Source organism: Bos indicus, chromosome 22 (assembly GCF_029378745.1).
Source record: "Bos indicus isolate NIAB-ARS_2022 breed Sahiwal x Tharparkar chromosome 22, NIAB-ARS_B.indTharparkar_mat_pri_1.0, whole genome shotgun sequence".
In the NCBI taxonomy this organism is placed as follows: domain Eukaryota; kingdom Metazoa; phylum Chordata; class Mammalia; order Artiodactyla; family Bovidae; genus Bos; species Bos indicus.
The window spans coordinates 42,592,383-42,614,197 of NC_091781.1; the positions used below are offsets into that span (position 1 = coordinate 42,592,383).

Sequence of the window (21,815 nt, forward strand, 5' to 3'; positions counted from 1 at the left end):
TCAGACCCACCCAGATGCTCTAGGTGATCATTCAGTGAGGATTTATTGAGTGCCTACTGTGTGCCAGCCACGGGAGTTATGGGGGAAGATTTAAGAAGACAGTAAAGAAAAAGTGCTCGACACAGTGCCTAGCACACAGCAAGGCCCTGGCATGTGCCGCATCTTTAGGAAGCCTGTGGGTCTGCTCCAAGTGCCCCTGGCGTGGCTCAGCTGGACGCCTGGCCCGGGGGCTGGAAGAGAGCGAGGCTGCCCGGCCACAGCTCTCCCTCTGCAGGTGAAAGCGCTCTAACTCCCCATTTATTCAGTCCTCCTAAGGGCAACTTCCAAAGTTAGGTGGTGTTAAAAAAAAAAAAACACACGCGTTAATACAAGTTGGAAACTGCCAGGCTGACAGCACGCGTGACACCTCAGCAGCTGTTTGAGGGCCCTTCTGCCTCTCCTGCCTTCCACAGGGTCTGCCTGGGGAGGGCCATGTGAAGAGGATATAGGGCTTCATCACAGCCACAGAAATCAGAGGTCTCACCTGTTGAGTCCTCAATGGGCTCCAGAGACCATGCTGAGCCCAGTGGGAGGTCCCAGAACCACCTGCCTAGTCCCTGTGAGTCCCAGGGTCCAGACATAGTAGGCGCACGGTAAGTGAGTGACAGGAACAGCCAATAAGCTCTGAACACTAACCTGCACTCATTAAGCCCACACACGACCCAGCGGGGAGGCACCATCATTAGCCCGTTTCCCAGCTGAGGGACTGGATGTGCAAGGAGGTTGAGGGCTTGCTCAAGGAAACCCGGTTAGTGGGACATGCTCCCACCCACCATGCTGGACCCCCAGGGACTTGTCCACAGGGGCCTCTGAGAGCTCAAAAGGCTGCTGTGGCTCAAGAGGAAGTTCTCAGGAGAATCCCCTAATCACTCTGGAGACTCTGGTCACTAACCCACCACTCACTGTTTCGCACACAGCTGCCCGGGGTGTGGAGACAGGCAGGCATTGTGTCCGGGCTGAGGCTGTGATGGGAAGCCCGGAAATGAACTCTGGATGGTCAGACACATGGTATCCTGTGTCTTTATGGGGTTGTGGGAGCCCAGAAAGGGGCAAGTCCGTAGACTTAGGTAGTCAGGGAAGATGTCTCTGGGAAGAGGCCCTTAGCTGCCCTTCACCCCCCACTCCCCCACCCTCCCACCACCCCACTCCCAGCTCCCCTACTCCTCCAGGGCCTCGTGCCACCACCAAAGCTGCTGCGTTCCCTCCCCAGCTTCACAGTTGGTGAAGAACAAGTGTGGCCTCAGCAAATCCTGCCCAGACAACTTCTTTGCGTTTAAAATCGTCAGTGGGGCCGCCAACGTCGTGGGCCCCACCATGTGCTTTGAGGACCAAACGTAAGTTTCTGGCATTTCATTACTTTCATGCCTTTATTCATCAGCAAGTTCAGAGGCCTCAGGGTGGCCCTGAGACCAGCCCACACCTTCCACACACTTCCTTTTACTCTGGGTGGGTTAGTCAGACATAGTAATAATCCTGATGGCTTGCAAATCTGCCAGCGCCTTCCTAGATGCCTTGCAGCAGCATCTCCCTTGCACCCCAGCACTCCTAGAGGTGGGCGACAATTCTCCCCTTTATAAAGATGAGGAAACTCAGACAGAGTTACTCAGCTAACCATTGGTAGAGCCAGGTGTGAACGCAGGTCTATCTGACAGCCAAGCTGCTGGGCTTCCTGTGAGGGGCGTGCCTACGGGGAGTGTTCAAGATCAAGGCCAGGCGTCAAAGCTCAGAGGCAGCGGTGCCAGGGCTTCGGCCCAGGTGTAGGACAAAGACTGTGTGCCAGGCTTTCTAGGCAGCAAGTCCACCCTACAAAAGAAGCCAGAGACAGGAATCTGGAATCTGAACCTAGCTCCAAATTGCTTAGGCAGAACAAGGAGACTTGTCAGTTCATGTGCCCAAAAGCCCAGAGACAGTGGCCATCAGAAACAGCTGAATCCAGGGGTTCAAACCTAGTCATCAAGGCTCCCCCTCATACCACCTTCAGCTCTGGTTTCCTCTGTCATTGCATTCAGTTTTCTCTACTGAAAATGGACTTCTTCATATGGTGAAGGAGGGCGGCTACCAGCTGGGTTGACGTAACAGCCCTGTCTAGTACCCCACTGGGAAGAGCTTCCCCTTGTGAATTAACCCTGTGAAAGTCCCGAGACTGGGGCTCATTGGCTGGCCTAGGTCACATGACCACGCTGGCCTGATCACTGTGATCAGCGGCACAGCATACTCGCTTGTCCAGGCCTGGGAGAGAGGTCCGTGCTGAGAACCTCCTGGCTAGAGACAGAGAAGGACAGTTTTCCCAAGGACACCAGAGGACAGGATACTGGGTGGTAGGAACACAGCTGGGCTCCTCTTGGGGACCCCAGACATGGCCGGACTCTGCCTTCCTCCTGGCCTGGGGAGACGGGCTGGCCACCCCTCCAGCACCTCCCAGCCCCAGGCAGGGACCCTCCCTCTTCCCCGAGCAGACTGTTCTGGTCCAAACGTGCCATGAGAGACTCTCAGAGAATCCAGCCCACTGCTCATTTCCAGGAGAAAGCAGATGGCCCAAATGATGCTGTGTATCCTCTGATACTTCTGCATTGCACCATGTGGGCCCTCTCAGAGTTCCAGAGTCTGGAACACAGTGCTTGTTCTACACTCAGGACCAATGGTTGTGTTTTGTTTCTCTTTTTTCCTTTAGGATCATGAGTCCTGTGAAAAACAACGTGGGCAGAGGCCTGAACATCGTCCTGGTGGACGGTGAGTTGCTGACCCACTCCCAGACAGCCTCCAGCATGCTCATAAGCCTGGCTGCCCTGTGGGAACAGGTCTAAAAGACCAGCTCTACCCCACAGTCGCAGCCAGGCCCCTGCTGTGCACCTGTCTCAGGAGAATCAGTTCAGTTCAGTCACTCAGTTGTGTCCGACTCTTTGTGACCCCATGAACCGCAGCACACCAGGCCTCCCTGTCCATCACCAACCCCTGGAGTCTACCCAAAACCATGTCCATTGAGTCAGTGATGCCATCCAACCATCTCATCCTCTGTTGTCCCCTTCTCCCGCCTTCAATCTTTCCCAACATCAGGGTCTTTTCAAATGAGTCAGCTCTTCGCATCAGGTGGCCAAAGTAATGGAGTTTTAGCTCCAACATCGGTCCTTCCAATGAACACTCAGGACTGATCTCCTTTAGAATGCACTGGTTGGATCTCCTTGCAGTCCAAGGGACTCTCAAGAGTCTTCTCCAACACCACAGTTCAAAAGCATCAATTCTTCGGCGCTCAGCTTTCTTTATAGTCCAACTCTCACATCTAAACATGACCACTGGAAAAACCATAGGTTTGACTAGACAGACCTTTGTTGGCAAAGTAATGTCTCTGCTTTTTAATATGCTGTCTAGGTTGGTCATAACTTTTCTTCCAAGGAGTAAGCGTCTTTTAATTTCATGGCTGCAGTAATTTTGGAGCCCAAAAAATAAAGTCAGCCTCTGTTTCCACTGTTTCCCCATCTATTTGCCATGAAGTGATGGTACCAGATGCCTTGATCTTAGTTTTCTGAATGTTGAGCTAACTTTTTCACTCTCTTCTTTGCCTTTCATCAAGAGGTTATTCAGTTCTTTGCTTTCTGCCATAAGGGTGATGTCATCTGCATATCTGAGGTTATTGATATTTCTCCAAGCAATCTTGATTCCAGCTTGTGCTTCATCCAGTCCAGCATTTCTCATGATATACTCTGCATATAAATTTAAATAAGCAGGGTGACAATATGCAGGCTTGATGAACTCCTTTCCCGATTTGGAACCAGTCTGTTGTTCCATGTCCAGTTCTAACTGTTGCTTCTTGACCAGATTTCTCAGGAGGCAGGTCAGGTGGTCTGGTATTCCCATCTCTTTCAGAATTTTCCACAGTTTGTTGTGATCCATACAGTCGAAGGCTTTGGCATAGTCAGTAAAGCAGAAATAGATGTTCTCCTGGAATTCTCTTGCTTTTTCAATGATCCAACAGATGTTGGCGATTTGGTCTCTGGTTCCTCTGCCTTTTCTAAATCCAGCTTGAACATCTGGAAGTTCACGGTTCATGTATTGCTGAAGCCTGGATTGGAGAATTTTGAGCATTACTTTACTAGCGTGTGAGATGAGTGCAATTGTGTGGTAGTTTGAGCATTCTTTGGCACTGCCTTTTTTTGGGATTGGAATGAAATTCCAGTCCTGTGGCCACTGCTGAGTTTTCCAAATTTGTTGGCATATTGAGTGCAGTGCTTTCACAGCACCATGTTTCAGGATCTGAAATAGCTCAACTGGAATTCCATCACCTCCACTAGCTTTGTTCATAGTGATGCTTCCTAAGGCCCACTTGACTTCATGTTCCAGGATGCCTGGCTCTAGGTGAATGATCACCATCATGATTATCTGGGTCATAAAGATCTTTTTTGTACAGTTCTTCTGTGTATTCTTGCCACCTCTTCTTAATCTCCTCTGCTTCTGTCAGGAAGGATATGCTTCTCAGGAGGATACGCTGCTCCTATGAAACATGACCCCGTCCTAAAGGCCATCCCAGCTTAAATCAACACATGTGAACCTACAGGGGACAATGTGAGGTCACAAGCTGAGTTCACACCTCCATTCATTCACTCAGCAGAGTGATGGCAGCTTCTGCGGGCCAAGCCCTGTATGTGTGGGGCTCTGGGAGTCAGCTGTGAACCAGGACAGACCCTGGCTTGATGTGTGGGCGTCCATGAGGTTCACAGACAATCAGAAGGTGGTGAGCACGTGTGGAAGAAAAGGAAACACAGCTCTGGGAATGGGACACAGAGCTGGCAGAGGTAGTCAGGGAAATCTTCCAGAGGAAGGTGATGGTCAGCTGAGGCCTGATGGGAAGTAGAGAGTGACCAGGAGAAAAGAGGGAGGTGCCTTCCAGGCAGCGACATCACTGTGCAGGGTACAGGGAAAGGAGGAGAGGGGCTTGGGGGTCCACACAGGCTCTGTCTGGCTGTAACATGGAAGCAGGGTGGTGACAGGTGAGGCAGGGCCAGAGGATGAGGGGCTAAGTGTCCTACTAAGAAGTGTGGACCTGAAGCAGAGGAAACTAGGGAGTCTCGGAAAGGCTTTGAGTAGATCCTGAGGGCTCAGCCCTGCATCCAGAAACCTGCTTCCAGCTTGGAACAGGGAGGCTGGAAGCAGGGAGACCCAGGGAGGCCGACAGTCTCACTAACCCTGCATCTCCAGTAGGTGGTGAACAGGCAGCCAGCGGCAGGCCAAGCCTCCCCACCCCTCACAAAGCCCAGAGATAAAAATACCCACTGATAATACTGTGTGTGCTTAGTCGCTCAGTCGTGTCCTACTCTTGCAACACCATAGACTGTAGCCTGCCAGGCCCCTCTGTCCATGGGATTCTCTAGGCAAGAATACTGGAGTGGGGTGCCATTTCCTTCTCCACTAAGGGCTAACATTTAGGGAGCACTTACTGTGTAATGTGTTCCAGCTATGTCACTGACCTTCTTCTCAATGCTAACAGGGAGTGCTATGCTCAGCATCCCCATTCTGCAGGTAAGAAACGAGCTCAGAGAGACACAGGATACACAGCCAACAGAATCATCTAGACTTGAACTCAGATCTGGCTGACTCCAGGTCTTAATCACTCAGCAAAACTGCCCGCTAGACTAGAAATGTCTCCAAGCACGTGTGCAGCGCCCCCTGCCGGCCAGCTGTGGAAAATCTAACACACCATTCTCAGGGCCTCTGGGGTCTCATCGAGCCAGAACAACAAAAGGATTGCTAAAGATAATGGTTCTCAACCTTTTAGACGGCAGGGATCCCTTTGAGAAACTACCCAAACTACACCTCCTTCCCCTAGTTCCAGAAAAATTAATAAATGCACGGGATCGCAAAAACAATTTCACAGACTCCCTTCCAAGAGCCCCAGGTGAAGTGCCAGGAGGGACTGGGATACTAGTGGCTCCAAGAATTCAGGGGGAGCTACAATGAGAGCCTGCCCCTACCCGGCAGGAGAGCTGCCACTACCCAGGCCCCTGTCGCCACCCTCTTATCAAATCCGCAAACAGAATTAGAGGGAGTGGGCAGTGACGGGGGAGGATAGAGCTGCCATCCCCTCTGCAACACCCCCATCTAGTGGCCAAAGGCAAGAATTGCATGTTCCTCCGGAACACCTGATTTCCTGTAGAATTTGGACCGTTTGCAAAGCCCACAAACGCAATCTGGGTCACTGCACTCAGGACACTGAGTACACGTCAGCCCACTGCAAATCCCTTTGCCTTCAAGAGTCAGAGGACTCACATTTCAGGCTTCCCAGTTTAGGTGAGAATAATAATGATGACGACTGTATTTTCTTAGTTACACTTTTGCAGGTAAGATTTATCTTGCATGCTCATATTTTAAATACATCTCATTTAGTTCCCACATCCCATAGTACCGATGCAAAAATTCAGGTCAAATGCTAATTCCTGCATTAGGAAGTGGTAAGGCAGAACATCAATCTAGATTGGTTGCTGCTGCTGCTAAGTCACTTAAGTCGTGTCTGACTCTGTGCAACCCCAGAGACGGCAGCCCACCAGGCTCCCCGGTTCCTGGGATTCTCCAGGCAAGAACACTGGAGTGGGGTGCCATTGCCTTCTCCAATGCAGGAAAGTGAAAAGTGAAAGTGAAGTCGCTCAGTTGTGTCAGACTCTTAGCGACCCCATGGACTGCAGCCCACCAGGCTCCTCCGTCCATGGGATTTTCCAGGCAAGAGTACTGGAGTGGGGTGCCATTGCCTTCTCCGTTGGTTGGATTCGGTTCAATTGCAGAGACCGTCACAACTGTGTGCTGTACCTCTCAGATCAGCCCAGTGGTTACAGGGCACCTAATTTAGTCCTAGGGCTTCCCTGATAGCTCAGTTGGTAAAGAATCCGCCTGCAATGCAGGAGACCCTGGTTCAATTCCTGGGTCAGGAAGATCCACTGGAGAAGGGATAGGCTACCCACTCCAGTATTCTTGGGCTTCCCTTGTGGCTTAGCTGATGAAGAATCCCCCTACGATGCAGGAGAACCTGGGTTCAATCCCTGTGTTGGCAAGATCCCCTGGAGAAGGAAACAGCTACCCACTCCAGTATTCTGGCCTTGAGAACTCCATGGACTGTATATAGTCCATGGGGTCACAAAGAGTCAGACATGACTGAGTGACTTTCACTTTCACTGATTTAGTCCTGCATGCATTTCCGCAGGACCTAATTTTGTTCCACTATTATTCTATCCTATTTTTAGACCTTAGACTAAAAAGTAGCCATTTTCCACACAATGACAGGCAGAACGACACATTACAGCAAATAGTAATTCTGCTCTCTTATCCCTTAGGAACCACGGGAGCGGTGCTGACACAGAAATCTTTTGACATGTACTCTGGAGGTAGGCCCCTCTGTTGGCCCCAAAGTTGAGGGTGGGCTGAGCTGCTGCCTGTGGCATGGAGGCCACCCGTGTGCCAGAGAGCTTAGCTCCTATTTTCAGAGATACAAACAGACAGAGGCAGAAGGGGCTGGGGGGTGGAGGGCCATCCTGCTGCCTTTGAAACCCCTTGCTACTGTCTCACTGGGCTCTCTCGGATGCAGATCCTAAGACCAGGACGTGAGGAGGTACTCTAAGGGACCGGCAGTGGGACTGGGGGACTGAGCCGGGGAAAGGAAGAGCAGCCAGTACAGGGCGTTATCCAGCCCGGGACCACTGTGGGAGCCCTTGCACCCACCTAAGTACATGAGCCCAAGTCGGGAGACATCACCAAGCAGGAGCACGCAGAGCAGGGGCTGAAATGTGGGAAATGGAAATCTGATGCCCAAAAGTGATGGCAGATGGTGTTTGGAAGGCAACCAGTGGCAGCATCCTTAGGGACAGAAGTGGTGACCCATGCCATAGGCTCAGGGCTCCCCACCACGGCCATCTTCCAGCCAAGTCCCACCTCACAGATAGCGTCTGCAGGGCCAGAGGGTGTGCCCCCCTGGAACCCACATCAGGGCCCATTCACTGCTGTTCCAGGCTTGCCCCCACGCTGCAGACATGCCCGTAAGACTGAGGATGGCCCAGCGGTGACTGCTGCCGGAGGGGAGGCAGTGACAGATCGTGGGCAGGCAGGGCGGGTTGTCCATATGCAAGCATGCAGAGCCCCTCCCGGTGCAGGATGGAGTGGGGGACGGGGGAGAAGAGAGGGGGGCAGACTGTAGACTGAGGACAGGGGCCTTCCTTTGTTCTCTGTCCAGGATCTTGCAGATAGGGTGGCCGGGGCCAGGTTATGGAAAAGGTCCAGCGTCTGGATTCAGAGATTTCAGTCTGTGAGACCCGAGGCGGGTGACATCTCTTGAATGTCAGTTTTGTCATCTATAAAATAGGGGTCACCATAGAGTCCACGTCATGAGATGGATGTGAGAATTAAATAATATTCTGCAGTAATCAGGGGGAGGGGCCCAGAGGGGCTTCACCTCCCTCCCCACCTCCCTCATTCCATCACTGTCGTTCAGAAGCAAGACAGTTATCTGTCAAAACGGAGAGGGAAAAAAATATAAGGGTAAACCAAGTTTTATAGCGCCTTATTATAAACATGGATGTAACCATAAGTCATGTATGGATGTGAGAGTTGGACTGTGAAGAAAGTTGAGCGCTGAAGAATTGATGCTTTTGAACTGTGGTGTTGGAGAAGACTCTTGAGAGTCCCTTGGACTGCAAGGAGATCCAACCAGTCCATTCTGAAGGAGATTGGCCCTGGGATTTCTTTGGAAGGAATGATGCTAAAGCTGAAACTCCAGTACTTTGGCCACTTCATGTGGAGAGTTGACTCATTGGGAAAGATTGTGATGCTGGGAGGGATTGGGGGCAGGAGGAGAAGGGGACGCCAGAGGATGAGATGGCTGGATGGCATCACTGACTCGATGGATGTGAGTCTGGGTGAACTCCGGGAGTTGGTGATGGACAGGGAGGCCTGGCGTGCTGCGATTCATGGGGTCGCAAAGAGTCGGACACGACTGAGCGACTGAACTGAAGTGAACCATAACTGATAGGGAACCAGAAACAGAAGCCTTTTGAGAGCAAGTCACCCCTTCCCACAGGAGACCAAAAGGAAAAAGAAAGAAATGGTGACATTTCAGAGTGAGAAAATATCAGAAGCCACACTTTGTTCTTCCAAACATCTGCTGTTCCTCCCAGACAAGAGCCAGATTTTGATATCTGGTGACAGCTCAAACAAATGAGTGTTTCTTTCAGAGCTCCCACCTTTGTCTCAAGAGTTGAAGGGCCACTGTGGTCACTGACTGGAGGCCTCCATGTTACAGACAGGTTGGCGGCTGGGCTTGCTTGGGGGACTTGACTTTGCCTCTGGATTCAAGGGATCCCCACAGAATTAATAAGAATCAGGGCAGCTTCCTGGGCACGCAGCCTGTGAGCAGGGCAGTCACATAGGGCCTCTTGCTTAGAAGAAACTTGATTCGATGCTCTGCCTTCACTGTCTCGAAATGATTAATAATTTTTTCAACAAAAGGTCCACGTTTTCATTTTGCACTGGACCCGAAAGATCATGTAGCCAATCCTGCTGGTAGTTGTAACTCTACTATAATGCACTTACTGTAAGCCCAGAGTCATCATCGCCTTTGATCTTTACAAAAATGCTCTGAGCAGGGCTATTAATCCTCCTCGTTTGACAGATGTAGCCCCGGCGTTGCCCACCAGGCCACTCTTGCCTGTACTTCCTCTACCCTTCAAGAGCCCTCTGCATAAGTGATGCTGTACCCAGAGTACTATTTGCACTCTCAGTATGCTCATTTAAATCAGCTCTCTCTCTCTCTCTGTTTTTTTAACCTAAACAAATAGATCTTAAAAGGAAATTATATCACCAAGGTGACCATAAACATAAGCACAACAGAAAAAAAATCATCTGTCACTGAAGCAAGCTGCATGCTGATGCTGCCCAGGTGCTGTGCCCAGACCTGCTCTCTGTCCATTCCAGAGATCTCGCAAGTGCGGGCATGCACTGGAGATGCAAAGGAGACTTGCTGCTTGACCTAAGCTGGAGAGTTGTTCTCTCTGTAACCAGAGTTGCCCAGTGGGTACACCCTCTAAGTCAGCACAGACAAGCTGGGTGCATCTGAAGCAGTGTAGAAGGGGGCAGCTGGCAGTGTGAAAAGAGCCCAGAGCCCTGGGAGAGAACTGTGCTCAGACCCTGGGTGGGGGGGGTGGGTTAGACCCCTGAAGGCTCTTACCCTAGCTGCAGCTCAGAATCGCTCGGGAAACGCTCAATATCCAGAGCCCGCCCCAGGCCAGCTGAACGAGGGTCCCCTCACTCTCTGCAGATGGAGCTCAGTGTCCGGCCACCCAGGCCCCCCAGGATCATTAGGGCCAAAGGAGAAGATGAGGATGGCCAGCCATCTTTCCCCTAAATGACCAGCACCTCATTTTTCATTTCTCCCCCAGATGCTAGCCTCCTGACAAAATTCCTTAAAGAAATTTCCGAGGACATGCTGGTGCTGGTGGCCTCTTACGACGACCCAGGGACCAAGTAAGTGGGAACCTCCACCTGCACCGTCCCTGACGATGCCAGGGACACACAGACAAGGGGGAAAAGTGAATCGAACACTTACCATATGCAGGCCCTCTCCCACTGTCCTGCGGCTCCAGCTGCTGGCAACTTCTCCTAAGGAACCAACCAGACAGGCGCACAAAGAGATGTTCTGGGGGATTCATGACAGTCGTGGTCACAACAGTGAAAAACTGGCCAATTAAAATACATTAATTAAAAAAAAAAAAAAAACTGGCCACCTTCTCTGTCTGGTAATAGCCAACTGGTGACAGAAACCATGCTGTATGGCAACATAGAATGTATTATTATATAGACATAAAAGAGAAAATACTCCATCAGAAATGATGATGTAGAAAATGTTTAAGGATCTGGAAGAATCACTCTTTAGCATTAATTTTTTTAAAAATCAGGTTACAAAAGAGTCGCTATAATCCCACAGTGCATGAGGGAAAGAAACATGAAGGAGATATAATGAAATTTTACAATGATTATGTCAAGGGCAGGTGAGACTGTAAGTCGTTTTTAGTTACTTTGTAAAGTTCCATATTTCCAAGTGAACCTGCATTATATTTGTAAGCAAAAGCAGGGCCATTTTAACTCCTCTCCAGCCTTACGGGGTGGCTTTTGGAGGGGTGTCCTGTCTGCTCCCCACTCAGAGCTCCTCACTGCCACCCACACTGGAGGTGGGGTGGAGGGGAGCCCAGGAGATGCTCCCTTTCTCCCATCCCTCCTCATCGTCCTCTCTGGTCCCCTGCAGGATGAATGATGAAATCAGGAAGCTCTTCTCCAACTTGGGCAGCACCCACGCGAAGCAGCTGGGCTTCCGGGACAGCTGGGTCTTCTTAGGGGCCCAAAACCTCAAGAGTAAAAGCCCCTTTGAGCAGGTGAGTTCCTGGCAGCCTCCTTGTCCCAGTGAAGGGGGGATGCACGTCGCCATCGTGCAGGCGACGATGCCAGGGACGGACAGACAGGGGCTGGGGTGGCTTGGGAAGAACACACGAGTCAGTATGAGGAGGGCCACCCAGCTGTCGTCCACCCTGGAGGTCAGGGTGGCTCGACTGGCTCCTTCTCAAGTAGGAAGCAGCATTGGCCATTGTGCAAGGAGGTGGGTCCTGTATAAACACATAGATAAGTAGATAAGTACCAAAAAGGAGAAGGGAAAGGGGGAAAAGATGAAAGGAAATTCAGGCATGGAGGAAAGGGAAAGGAATGTGGAGATGAAGCTCTAGTGACATGATGGGGAAAGGGGGAGTCCAGAGCAGAGAGTGGATGCCTATCTTCTGGTCCCTGCTGCAAGCCCCTCCTCCCCACCTGTAAAGGGGCAGGTTTGGCCAGGGGAGCCCCAGGTTCCCTTCTAAGTTCCCTGTGGAGAGGGTGAGCTTGCACAAAGAGGAGACACAAGGAGACCCCCACATGAGTATGTGGAGGTGTCAGGAAGGACCCGTGATCTGAGCTCCATAGTCAGTACCCAGGGGGCGGCCCAAGCAGAGGGCACCTGGGAGGCACCCAGTGGTGGGGCTTGAGGTGCACTCACTGGAGGAAGAGGAAGCCAGTGGAGGGTTGGGGATCCCAAGGAAATGCTGCACCTTGTCCCCCCCATGCAGTCATCTGTGCATCCCCAGCTCAGAGCAATTCCAAAACCTGGGAGAACTGGCCAGGCCTCCCCAGCATGAAGCTGGCCAGTCTCTGGTGGTGAGAGCATTCAGCTTTGCCAGGACCCAAGACAGGAAGCTAAGGGTCAGGCATCTGGGACCACTGAGGAACGCAAACGCTGGCCTGAAGGCAATGGGGAGCCACGGTAGGCTTAAGTGGGAGAGTGACCAGATCAGATTGATAATAAGAAAGACTAGTATTCAGCAAGTGCTTGCTCTGTGCAGGTACGGCTGAGCAAGTGACCTGCAGGGTCTTATTTAGCCAGACAGACAGTGATCATGCATCTCACAGACGGGGATCCAGAACCTTGGAGACGTTTTAACCGTCTTGCTCTGTGATAGGGACGCATGTGTCATCCAGATCTGCAGCCTCCCCAACGCCTTCCTGTCCCGATACTTTAAGAACGGCCTCCCTGGCTGTGTAGAGAGCACTGTGGAAGGGGCACGCGTCTGAAGGAGGCCAGGAGGGGGCGGGGCTGCGGGAGGCAGAGAGGGGCGGAGTCGAGCAGCCAAGTGCGGAGCTCCCGGAGGTGGGCGGGGAAAGGGCTGAGCCAAAGTGGGCGGCAAGGGGTCTTGCCTTGTTTGGAAAATGTTGGCCTGGTTTGTATGTGTGTTTTTCCAAGAGAACGTATTCAGGTAGTCAGAAATTACTTTTTTTTTAAAAGAAGGAATAGTTTAAAGTAGCTTCACCCTCTGGGGGCAGGGGCTCCAGAGTGCCCCTGTGCGTGGTGCCGAGGCAGGAATCCCTAGGAAGAAGCTTGACGAGGCACTGTTCCTCTTCAAAGCGCAGCTTCCAGACCCAGCAAAATTGGGCCAGTTACAGCAAAGGGGAAGCACGTAAGTAGAGAAAAGTCAGCACCACCTTTTCCCTGGTTTCTATGATCAGCTGGTTGCAACCCAACACCCAAATATGAACCAAAGACCCCAAACTGATTAAAAGCATCCTGTCCCTTGTTCTCACACATGGAAAGCTGGGTTTTAGAGAAGCCACACCTACCGTTTATTTTTTCTTCCTAAAGGTTCGTTAGCCATAGTTATCCCACTGGGAGATGTTTACCATTTACATCTTTCTTCCACATATTAGCCTGAGCGTTTTATGTTTTTTATTTTTTAATTTCGTAATATATCTATTTGTTGAAGTATAGTGTTCCCAGTACACAGCAAGCTGATTCAGTTATACATATGCACATATATTATTTTTCAGATTATTTTCCATTATAGGTTATTATAAGATACTGACCATAGTGCTCTGAGCTATATAGTAAATCTCTGTTGCTTGTTGCATATCTATTTTTTAATTAAAAATCTGGCATTCTATTCATACTAAGTCAAACAAATAGAGTCAAAATATCATAAATTTTTTAGTTAGGAAAAAATTCATTAAGTTTTCTAAGATATATGTTTCAATACATACTATTTGTATATATGTATACAAAAGCTTTTCTACCATGCTTGATAAAAGCCTGAGCATTTTAAACACAGTCTCTTTTTTTAAAAAAACTTTTGTTGGGTATCATTGCCTTACAGTGTTATGTTACTTCCCACTGTACAGCAAAGTGAATCAGCTATATGTGTACATATATCATCTCTTTTTGGATTTCCTTTCCATTTAGGTCCCCACAGAGCACTGAGTAAACTCCCTATGCTGTAAGTAGGTTCATTTAAACATAGTCTTAACTGATTGTATGCTCTTTACACATTTCTCTTCAATATTAATTAATATTACACAGTGGTTCCACCACTTGCTAGCTGGGCAGCCACAGGCAGTGACTTTGGCCCTCCGTGCCTCAGTTTTCCCATCTGTGAGCTGGGATGATAACAGTGGGCACTTCTTAGGCCACTGTGAAGATTAACTGCATAAAGTGCATTCTGCCTGACATAGAGCAGGCATTCATGAATGGCTAGAATGCTTCTTTTTTTTTTTTTTTTGAAGAATAGTTGATTTACAATGTTGTATTAGTTTCCACTGTACATCAAAGTGATTCACCAAAGTTATACATATATACATATATCCTTTTTCATATGCTTTCTATTATGATTTATTACAAAATACTGAATATAGTTCCCTGTGCTATAGAGTAGAACCTTGTTGCTTATCCATCCTATATATAATAGTTTGCAGCTAGGATGCTGGTTTTTATTCTTGTGGTTGTTATTTTATTTTAATTTAATTGTTTATTTTATTTTGGTTAGTATTATTTTTTATTCAGTATTGATTTATTGATAATTAAAAGCAGAAAAATGTATTGATATTGAAAGCAGAAAAATGAAAAAAAAATCTATTCGCGATGCATAAATATATATTCTATCGTATAAATATATTTTACTTAATTTGGGAATTTGCCTTGTTTGATTTTTAGATTTTTTCTAAGTTTGTGTTAGGGGTTAGTTATTATTATTATAATTATTATTATTGTCACCTGGGATGTCCTAGCGGGGCTGAAGCTCTTCAAGCACCACTTCCCCAATGCTTGGTGCCACCACCCCCACCCTTCAGGGCATGACAAGCAGTGACTAGACTCTGAAACCTTGGGCTAGTTGTCCTCCACCAGCCTCAGTTTACCTGTCGGTGAAATGGGCTAGAAATATCCTGCCCTCCCCGATCCCCCATGGGGCAGTAGTGAGGATGAAATGAAGCCATGTAGGTTTTAACACACAAGGCACATGCAGGCATGGGTCCTAACACAGTCAGTCTCTCTCTCTCTTTCTTCTGTCTCTCTAGTTCTTAAAGAACAACCCAGAAACGAACAAATATGACGGCTGGCCAGAGCTGCTGGAGCTGAAGGGCTGTGTGCCCCGGAAGGTATAGGGTGGCTGTGGCCCTTCCTGGGCTGGGCCCCGAGGCTGCTCCTGCCTGACCTGGGAATCGGAGCCCAGGATCACTGCGAGTCGGATGGGCAGGAGCTGACAGACGCAGGGGAGAAGTGGGAGCAGCCACGGGAAATGGAAAGTGCTGAGGGCCCTCCAGTACTCTGCCGGCTTCCTCTGCTGGAAACAAAACCCTCCTGGGTAGACGCATCCTCTCCGGAGTTGGCCAGTGTCCGCGGGTCCTTCCGGAGCCAGCTGTCTGTGGAGAGAACAGGTGTGCTTTCCCTAGGGGACCACTGACTGTCGCTCCCGGGGGAAGGACAGGACAGACTGCCTGCAACTGAGCACAATTAAACTTTATTTTTGATGATTTTGAACCAAATTTCCCACCCCCTTGCTGTGCAGCACTTCCCGGGGGGTGGGAATGGTCCAGACAGGGTTTGCTCAGCCCCATGTTCCCACAGGTCAGCAATGGTGTCAATTCCCTGGTTAGGCAGCTGGAAGGGAGGTTGGTTTTATAGGGATCTCGTTTAGATATGAAAGCGTACGTGGTTCCAGCATGAGGTGTAAGACCCCCAGGAGCAGACAGGGTGGGGGGGCCAAACACAGAGAACATGGTCTTCCACTGCTGTTTGAATGAGAGCTGCAGAAAATCTAGAGCTGGTGAAGGGGCACGCAGGGAGATCTGAGAAAGGCTGAAGGAAAAGCCAGGCTGCAAGGCTTCGGGGAAGACATCCTGGCTATCTCTGTGTGGGGCTCCAAGTACAGGTTATTTATCTGGGAAGTGATTCTGGAAAACACCCATAATGGGCAGGTAAGTAAGACAGGGAAGAGAAGGCAGCCTAGCAGGGGTGTATTGTCGACTCAGCTACCGCTGTGGGTGAGTGGAACTTAATCGCAGGGGAACCCCTAGGAATTGGTGTCACACACTCACCTCAGAGATCTCAGGAGAGGTGAGGGAGTTGGGGTACTGCCCATCGGCTGCAGGTGTTGCGAAATTCCTGGGCGCATCTAGTCTGCCCTACGTCGGGGAGAGCAGCCATCTGGACTTCGAGGAGAGTCCTTAGCCAAGAGATGTCAATACCAACCACGGGAGGCCACTGAAGTGGTGAAGCCCGAGGGATCTGGTGGTGAAACCCTGCCTGGGGTCTCTGAGAAGGGCCAGGGAAGAGCAGACCAAAGCCTGGGAAGAGTCATGGGGGCAGAAAGCACTGGCCCTTGGGCTCCTGGAGTGTGTACCAGGGAGAATGCAAGGCTCATGGAGAAGATGCCCAGGCTCCAAGAGCAGACACCGAGCAGTGGGACAGCAGAAGCCAAAGTCCTGTGCACTCCATGGGTGTGGGGCTCACAGTTACCGAGCTCTGGGCACAGACAGGGCTTCAGAAGGGCCGAGAGGGCCTGGGCTAGAGGAGGACGAAGTGTGGGAACCTTCAGCAGGGGCCTTGGCGGGGGGAGGGGGAGGCGGGGGCTGCAGTTGCATGGGGTCAACATCAGTGATCAGAGCCTGACAAGACGGCAGTGAGCAGGCCTGGCTAAGGAAGTCAGAAGGTGCCTGGCCGGCCACCCTGCCAATACTGCAGCCCTGTGCCTCTTCCCCAGGCATGGCAGCTCACTCTCAGGGCAAGTTTGCCGGCCCCACCCGACCACCTGCACATCCATATAACGCTGGCAGCCCCGGGAGTAGACAAATTTGCCCCATTCCTCCCTTTTTGTTCCAAGTGGAAGGCCCTCTCCCCACACCTGACATGCTGACAGAGGGCTGCCCCTGCACGCCCAGTGCCCTTCTGTCCTGACCCCCCAGGACCAATGGGTCAATCTTGGGGCGGGGCCACGTGGGGGTGCTTCTGAAGGCCCTGGACCCTGACCAAGCCCCTCAGCCCCTCTTAGCTGACTCACTGTAATGGGTGGTTAGCCACCGCAGGCAGGGTGGCTGGTCAGAAAGGCCGGGCCCAGACCTGAGTGCTCGCTCTGCCACTCTAGCCGGACGAGCAGGTCATGTCACCTCTGGGCCAGAATTCTCCTTTGAGAAACGGGGGCAAAGGGCATCAGTCTCTCAGGGGCTTGTGGGCACTAAATATGATAAAGTAGCCATATCACCAGAAGTCAAAGAAGAACATACGTATGTCCGATGTTTGGGAAAACATCTGGCCAGACAGCCCCTCTGGGGATGAAGGTGCAGGCAGTTTGCATTATTAGCATACGCTACTCCTGGGTTTGGGATTTTTTTTTTTCTTAAGACAAGCAAAAATATCTCATAAAATAAAACGAGGATGAATAAGACTGCTAAAGTGAGTCTATAACCAGGAAGAGGGCAGTGTTCTCGGCAGGGGCCACTCTTTAAAAAGGACCACCTGGTTGTGGTACTTTTCTAGAAGCTGCATTTGCACAGCACTTCAAAGAAGATTGAGAAAACGTCAACAGGATGAATCAGAGAATTGAGGAAGGGTCTCCTGGAGATGGGAGCTTGGAAAGGCAGCACAGCGAGAAGGTTGGTGCCCCACCCACCCACCCCCTCTCCCAGCTTGTGCTCAGACTGGCTGGCCAGTCTGCACTCTCCTTTAGAGAACTGCCCCAGGGCTACGCAAACCTTTGCTCCCGAGTGCAAAGAAGAGAGGCCGGGAAGTGCCAGAGTTCACAGGAGCACGGAGGGTCCATAGCTGATGACTTCCTGGTCTTGGGGCGGGACCGCCACGAGGGGTAATGCACACACCCCAGAGTTCCCTGTGGGCTCAAGTTAAAGCTGGGACTCTGCCTGAAAGCATCCCCTTCCTGCCCCCGTGCTCCCTTAACTATGTCTTCCAGTCCTTCATAAATCACTGGCATGAAGTCGTATCCCAAAGTCGGCTTCTGAGGGACTTTGGTTCCTCCCCCTAGGAGAGGCGATGGGCATGGCCAGCAGGGTAGGGCTGAGCGCAGGCCTGGACTAGGAGACAAGACCACCCTGTCTGCACGAATTTTCCTTAAACGCCACTTCTCGAAGCCACGCTGGGCCTCGCTGGGGCTGGCATCACAAAGTAGCAACCACCCATCAGACTCATCTTCAGGGCGTTGTGGTCACTGTAGGGTCCCCCGGGTCAGGTCAAGATTGGGGCAGGACAGAGAGTCCAAAACACCAGCCATCAAGAGTCTACTGCCCTGCTAAGGGTCAGCTCCCTCAGTTCAGTTCAGTTCAGTTCAGTTGCTCAGTCGTGTCCAACTCTTTGCAACCCCATGAATCGCAGCACACCAGGCCTCCCTGTCCATCACCATCTCCCAGAGTTCACTCAAACTCACGTCCATTGAGTCGGTGATGCCATCCAGCCATCTCATCCTCTGTTGTCCCCTTTTCCTCCTGCTCCCAATCTCTCCCAGCATCAGAGTCTTTTCCAATGAGTCAACTAGTCAATTAGACTAGTCAATTAGATTAACTAGTTTTCTGTGATTATGGTTTCAATGTGTTCAGCTCCCTCACTCACCTTCTGTATGTCAGAAACTGGGTGTTTACTGGGGACACCTCGATGAAGGAAACGAGGCATGGTTCCTGCTCGTAGTCCAGGAGGGTCACAGATGAAGATGCAATGCAGCTTGAAACAGCTATGTTGGGGAAAGGCTGTAGGGTCAGAGAAGGCATCCTGGAGGAGGCAGCACGCTCGGCAAGCCTGGGAATGTGCCAGAGTTCACCAGGCAACGAGGGGAAAGTGGCATATGCCAGGCGAGGCAAGAGTATAAAGGAGGCCTGCCAGGGGCACAGAGTGGGTGCCAAACGCTGAGCGGACAGGGTGAGGGGGCCTTGTTGGCTAGGCGAAGGGGCTCAGATTCTGCCCAGGAGCTGTGGGGATCAGTGAGAGGTTTAAGCTGAGGCTGGCATGATCGGATTTGCAGTTTTTAAGACATTCCTCCTGGCTGTTGTATGGAGAAGGGAGCGGAGGCAAGAGGGTCAGTGAGGAGGCTGCTGTGTCATCCGGGGATAGTGGGTGGTGGCCTGGCCAGAGACAGGATGGGGAAAAGGGACCAGTCTCGGGTATTCGGGAAGTAAAATGGACAAGACTCGGGGACTGACTCTGTCATCATCGGGGTGACAAGCCTTCAGGAACCCCTGCAAGGTACTCATGACCTCGGACTCTGGGGCTCGTATTTCCCTTCATCGTTCCCACCAGCGTGCCTCTCCTCTCTCCCAGGAGTGAGGATGGGGCCGTGAGCGGAGCCGGTGTTCCCTAAGTCACAGCGAGGGCTTTCCAGTAGCTGTAATTCTGGTCGTCACCAGTAGGTGGCAGCCCAAGATAGAAAGGGAAGGCTGGTATGTTCACCCAGTTCTTGGGAAAGGCGTGGTGCTTAATAGACTGGTCCCCTGGGACTTGCTAATGGGCAGTGGCCTTACCACCACTATTATGAGGCACGTCACAACAGCACGTCCCTAACTTCTATGGAGACTTGGCTGTCATATAAATAGGCTCTGCACAGAGCTTTACATGAGTTACCTCATTTCATCCTCATAGCCGCCTGGGGTGGGGATCCTTGTTATTCCTTTTATGCATACGGAAAAATGAGGCTCAGAGAGGTCAAGTAACTTGTCCAAAGTCACACAGCCAAGAGCCTCAAAATAAAGACTGGCATCCCAATCTATCTCCATCACTACGGGAAACAGACTCAGAAAAACTTGCCCTAAAACTACTCTGAAACTACTACTGTTTTCTATCCCGCTTTGCTCTTCCCCCTTGATTCCCTCTCCCTTCCTCCTCCTCCTGCGTGCCTCTGAAGACTTCTGAAAATTGCCAAAGGTCTCACCATCTACCATCATTCTTTGGGAGAGATGGAGGGGGCTGGGCTTGAGAGATCTGGAACTCCTCTGTTAGATCCCTGCCGCGTAGCGCAGGCCTTGCTTTTTTCCACAAGGCTGTGGGCCAGGAAGGAGCAGATGCTTATCTGCTTTTTGCGGATGAAGAAAGAAGCTAAGCGCTGTGCCCAGGCCACATGGTGAGACCAGGCCACGCTGGATCTGGCTAGTCCTGACCCTCCACCACCAGCCGCTGTTTCACAAACCACTCGTGTATTCCAAGCATCGCCCCTGCAGGGACCACCAACCCCACTCCTCCTGCCCAAGGCACAGGGTCCAAAGGCTGGTTTTCAGACCCCTGTCTTGCCAGGAGCTAGGCTTCAGACATTCAGTCAATCGAGGCATCCAGTCAAGCCAGCTTGCAGTGTGGCTCATAAGCCCTATTTCAGCAGGGCTCCAAGCAGGTGGGGGAAAATTAATAAATGTGTAAAATTCCTTTTTCTCCCTTCCCATGCCACCAAGAACCAAGCCAGTGGGTAATTATGGGATGGCTGCCAACAGAGTTTGGCCTTCAGAGTTGACTGATGGCGCTTGTACCTCTGTGGCTGGCTGCCAGTCTAGTCACCGCTCTGTCCAGTTTTGTGGGTGTTCTTACTGCAGGAGATCAGAAGCTGTACCCCTACTGTGACTGGGACAGGCAGAAAAGGCAGGGGCTGAACCCAGGAGAAGCAGCAGAGGGAAGAAGCCACACTTTTGCTTGGCTGGATGGGGCATAGGTGCTGGGGGAAATCAACAACAACAGTAACAACAGTATTGATAATCGCCACGCACCGAGCACTTGCGATGAGTTAGGGCCGTGTTGAGCACTCTACATACTTAAGACTATTTCATCGAATCCTGCATCATTTCTTTATCCCCTCCACCAATATATGGACTTCCCTGGTAGCTCAGATGGTAAAGAGTCTGCCTGCAATGTGGGAGACCCCGGTTCAATTCCTGGGTCGGGAAGATCCCCTGGAGAAGGAAATGGCAACCCACTCCAGTATTCTTACCTGGAAAATCCCATGGACCGAGGAGCCACCAATATGTACTGAGTGACTGCAACATGCCGAGCGCTATTCTAGACGCAGGGGAGTAAACTGAGGAACAAGATAGGCCAGTCCCAGACTTTGTGAAGATGCCATTCAGGTAGGGATGACAGACAATGAACACGGTTTCTGACGAGTGCTATAATGAATACTCAACAGCTCTGGAGGCCGCAGGAAGTCTGGGAAAGCTTCTCTGAGGCAGTGATAACTGAGCCTAAAAGACAGAGTAAAGAATCGTGCCAAGATTTTAAAAACAAATGAATTCAAGGGAGAGAGATGGGGAACATTCCAGGCAGCAAGAGCAGCCAGTGGAAAGGTGCTGAGGTGAGAATAAAAGTGGTCCAAGCAGGAACTGTCGGGGAGAGGAGGGCTGCGGCAGGCGAGGCCCCAGAGGCAGGTAGCCCGAGCAGGAACTGTCAGGGAGAGGAGGGCTGCGGCAGGCGAGGCCCCAGAGGCAGGCAAGACCGGATGAATCAGAGCCCGTGGACCATGGGGGACTCCAATCCATGGGCAAAGTCAGGTCTAGAACACCTGATCCTGCACCCTTCACCACCAGCTGCCATCTCATATGTCATCCGGGTCACAATCACTGTGCCAGGCTCTGTGCTGGAGGAAAGGGAAGGCCACCAGGCTTTCCCCACCCAGCCAGCTTTTGGGAAAGGACGCTGTGCCGAATCACACTGCTTGCCTGGGGCTCGCCAGCGGGCAGTGGGTCAATCATCCATATTAGTAACAGTGGGATAACAGCAGCATCTAAATTCCGTGGACAATTGCTGTCGTCGAAACCTGTGTCAGAGCTTTATGTGAATTACCTCATTTCAACCTCACAGCCCTGTGGGATGTGGGACCACTGTCATCCCAGTTTGGTCAAGAGGAAGATTGTGAAGCAGGGAATGACACTTAAGCTTTAACAGGACAATGGCTTCAGCTGCACACACCTTCCCTTCCAGCCCTCAGAGCAGC

At 51.1% G+C, this 21,815-nt stretch overlaps 1 protein-coding gene across 3 annotated transcripts in view; it reads left to right on the forward strand.

The window, feature by feature from the left end:
• FAM3D (FAM3 metabolism regulating signaling molecule D) overlaps positions 1–15,393 on the forward strand; it is a 37,592-nt gene extending 22,199 nt beyond the window's left edge. For 2 of the 3 annotated variants that reach the window (XM_019984756.2, XM_019984755.2), the window contains exons 5-10: positions 1,250–1,373; positions 2,711–2,769; positions 7,353–7,403; positions 10,446–10,530; positions 11,309–11,435; positions 14,926–15,393. In XM_019984756.2, the coding sequence (XP_019840315.2) occupies positions 1,250–1,373; positions 2,711–2,769; positions 7,353–7,403; positions 10,446–10,530; positions 11,309–11,435; positions 14,926–15,012 (533 nt within the window). In that variant the 3' untranslated portion in view covers positions 15,013–15,393. Of the gene's footprint in view, positions 1–1,249; positions 1,374–2,710; positions 2,770–7,352; positions 7,404–10,445; positions 10,531–11,308; positions 11,436–12,988; positions 13,064–14,925 lie in introns of those variants that run through there. The other variant, XM_070776446.1, reaches the window with a different exon arrangement.
• Positions 15,394–21,815: the final 6,422 nt, after the last annotated feature.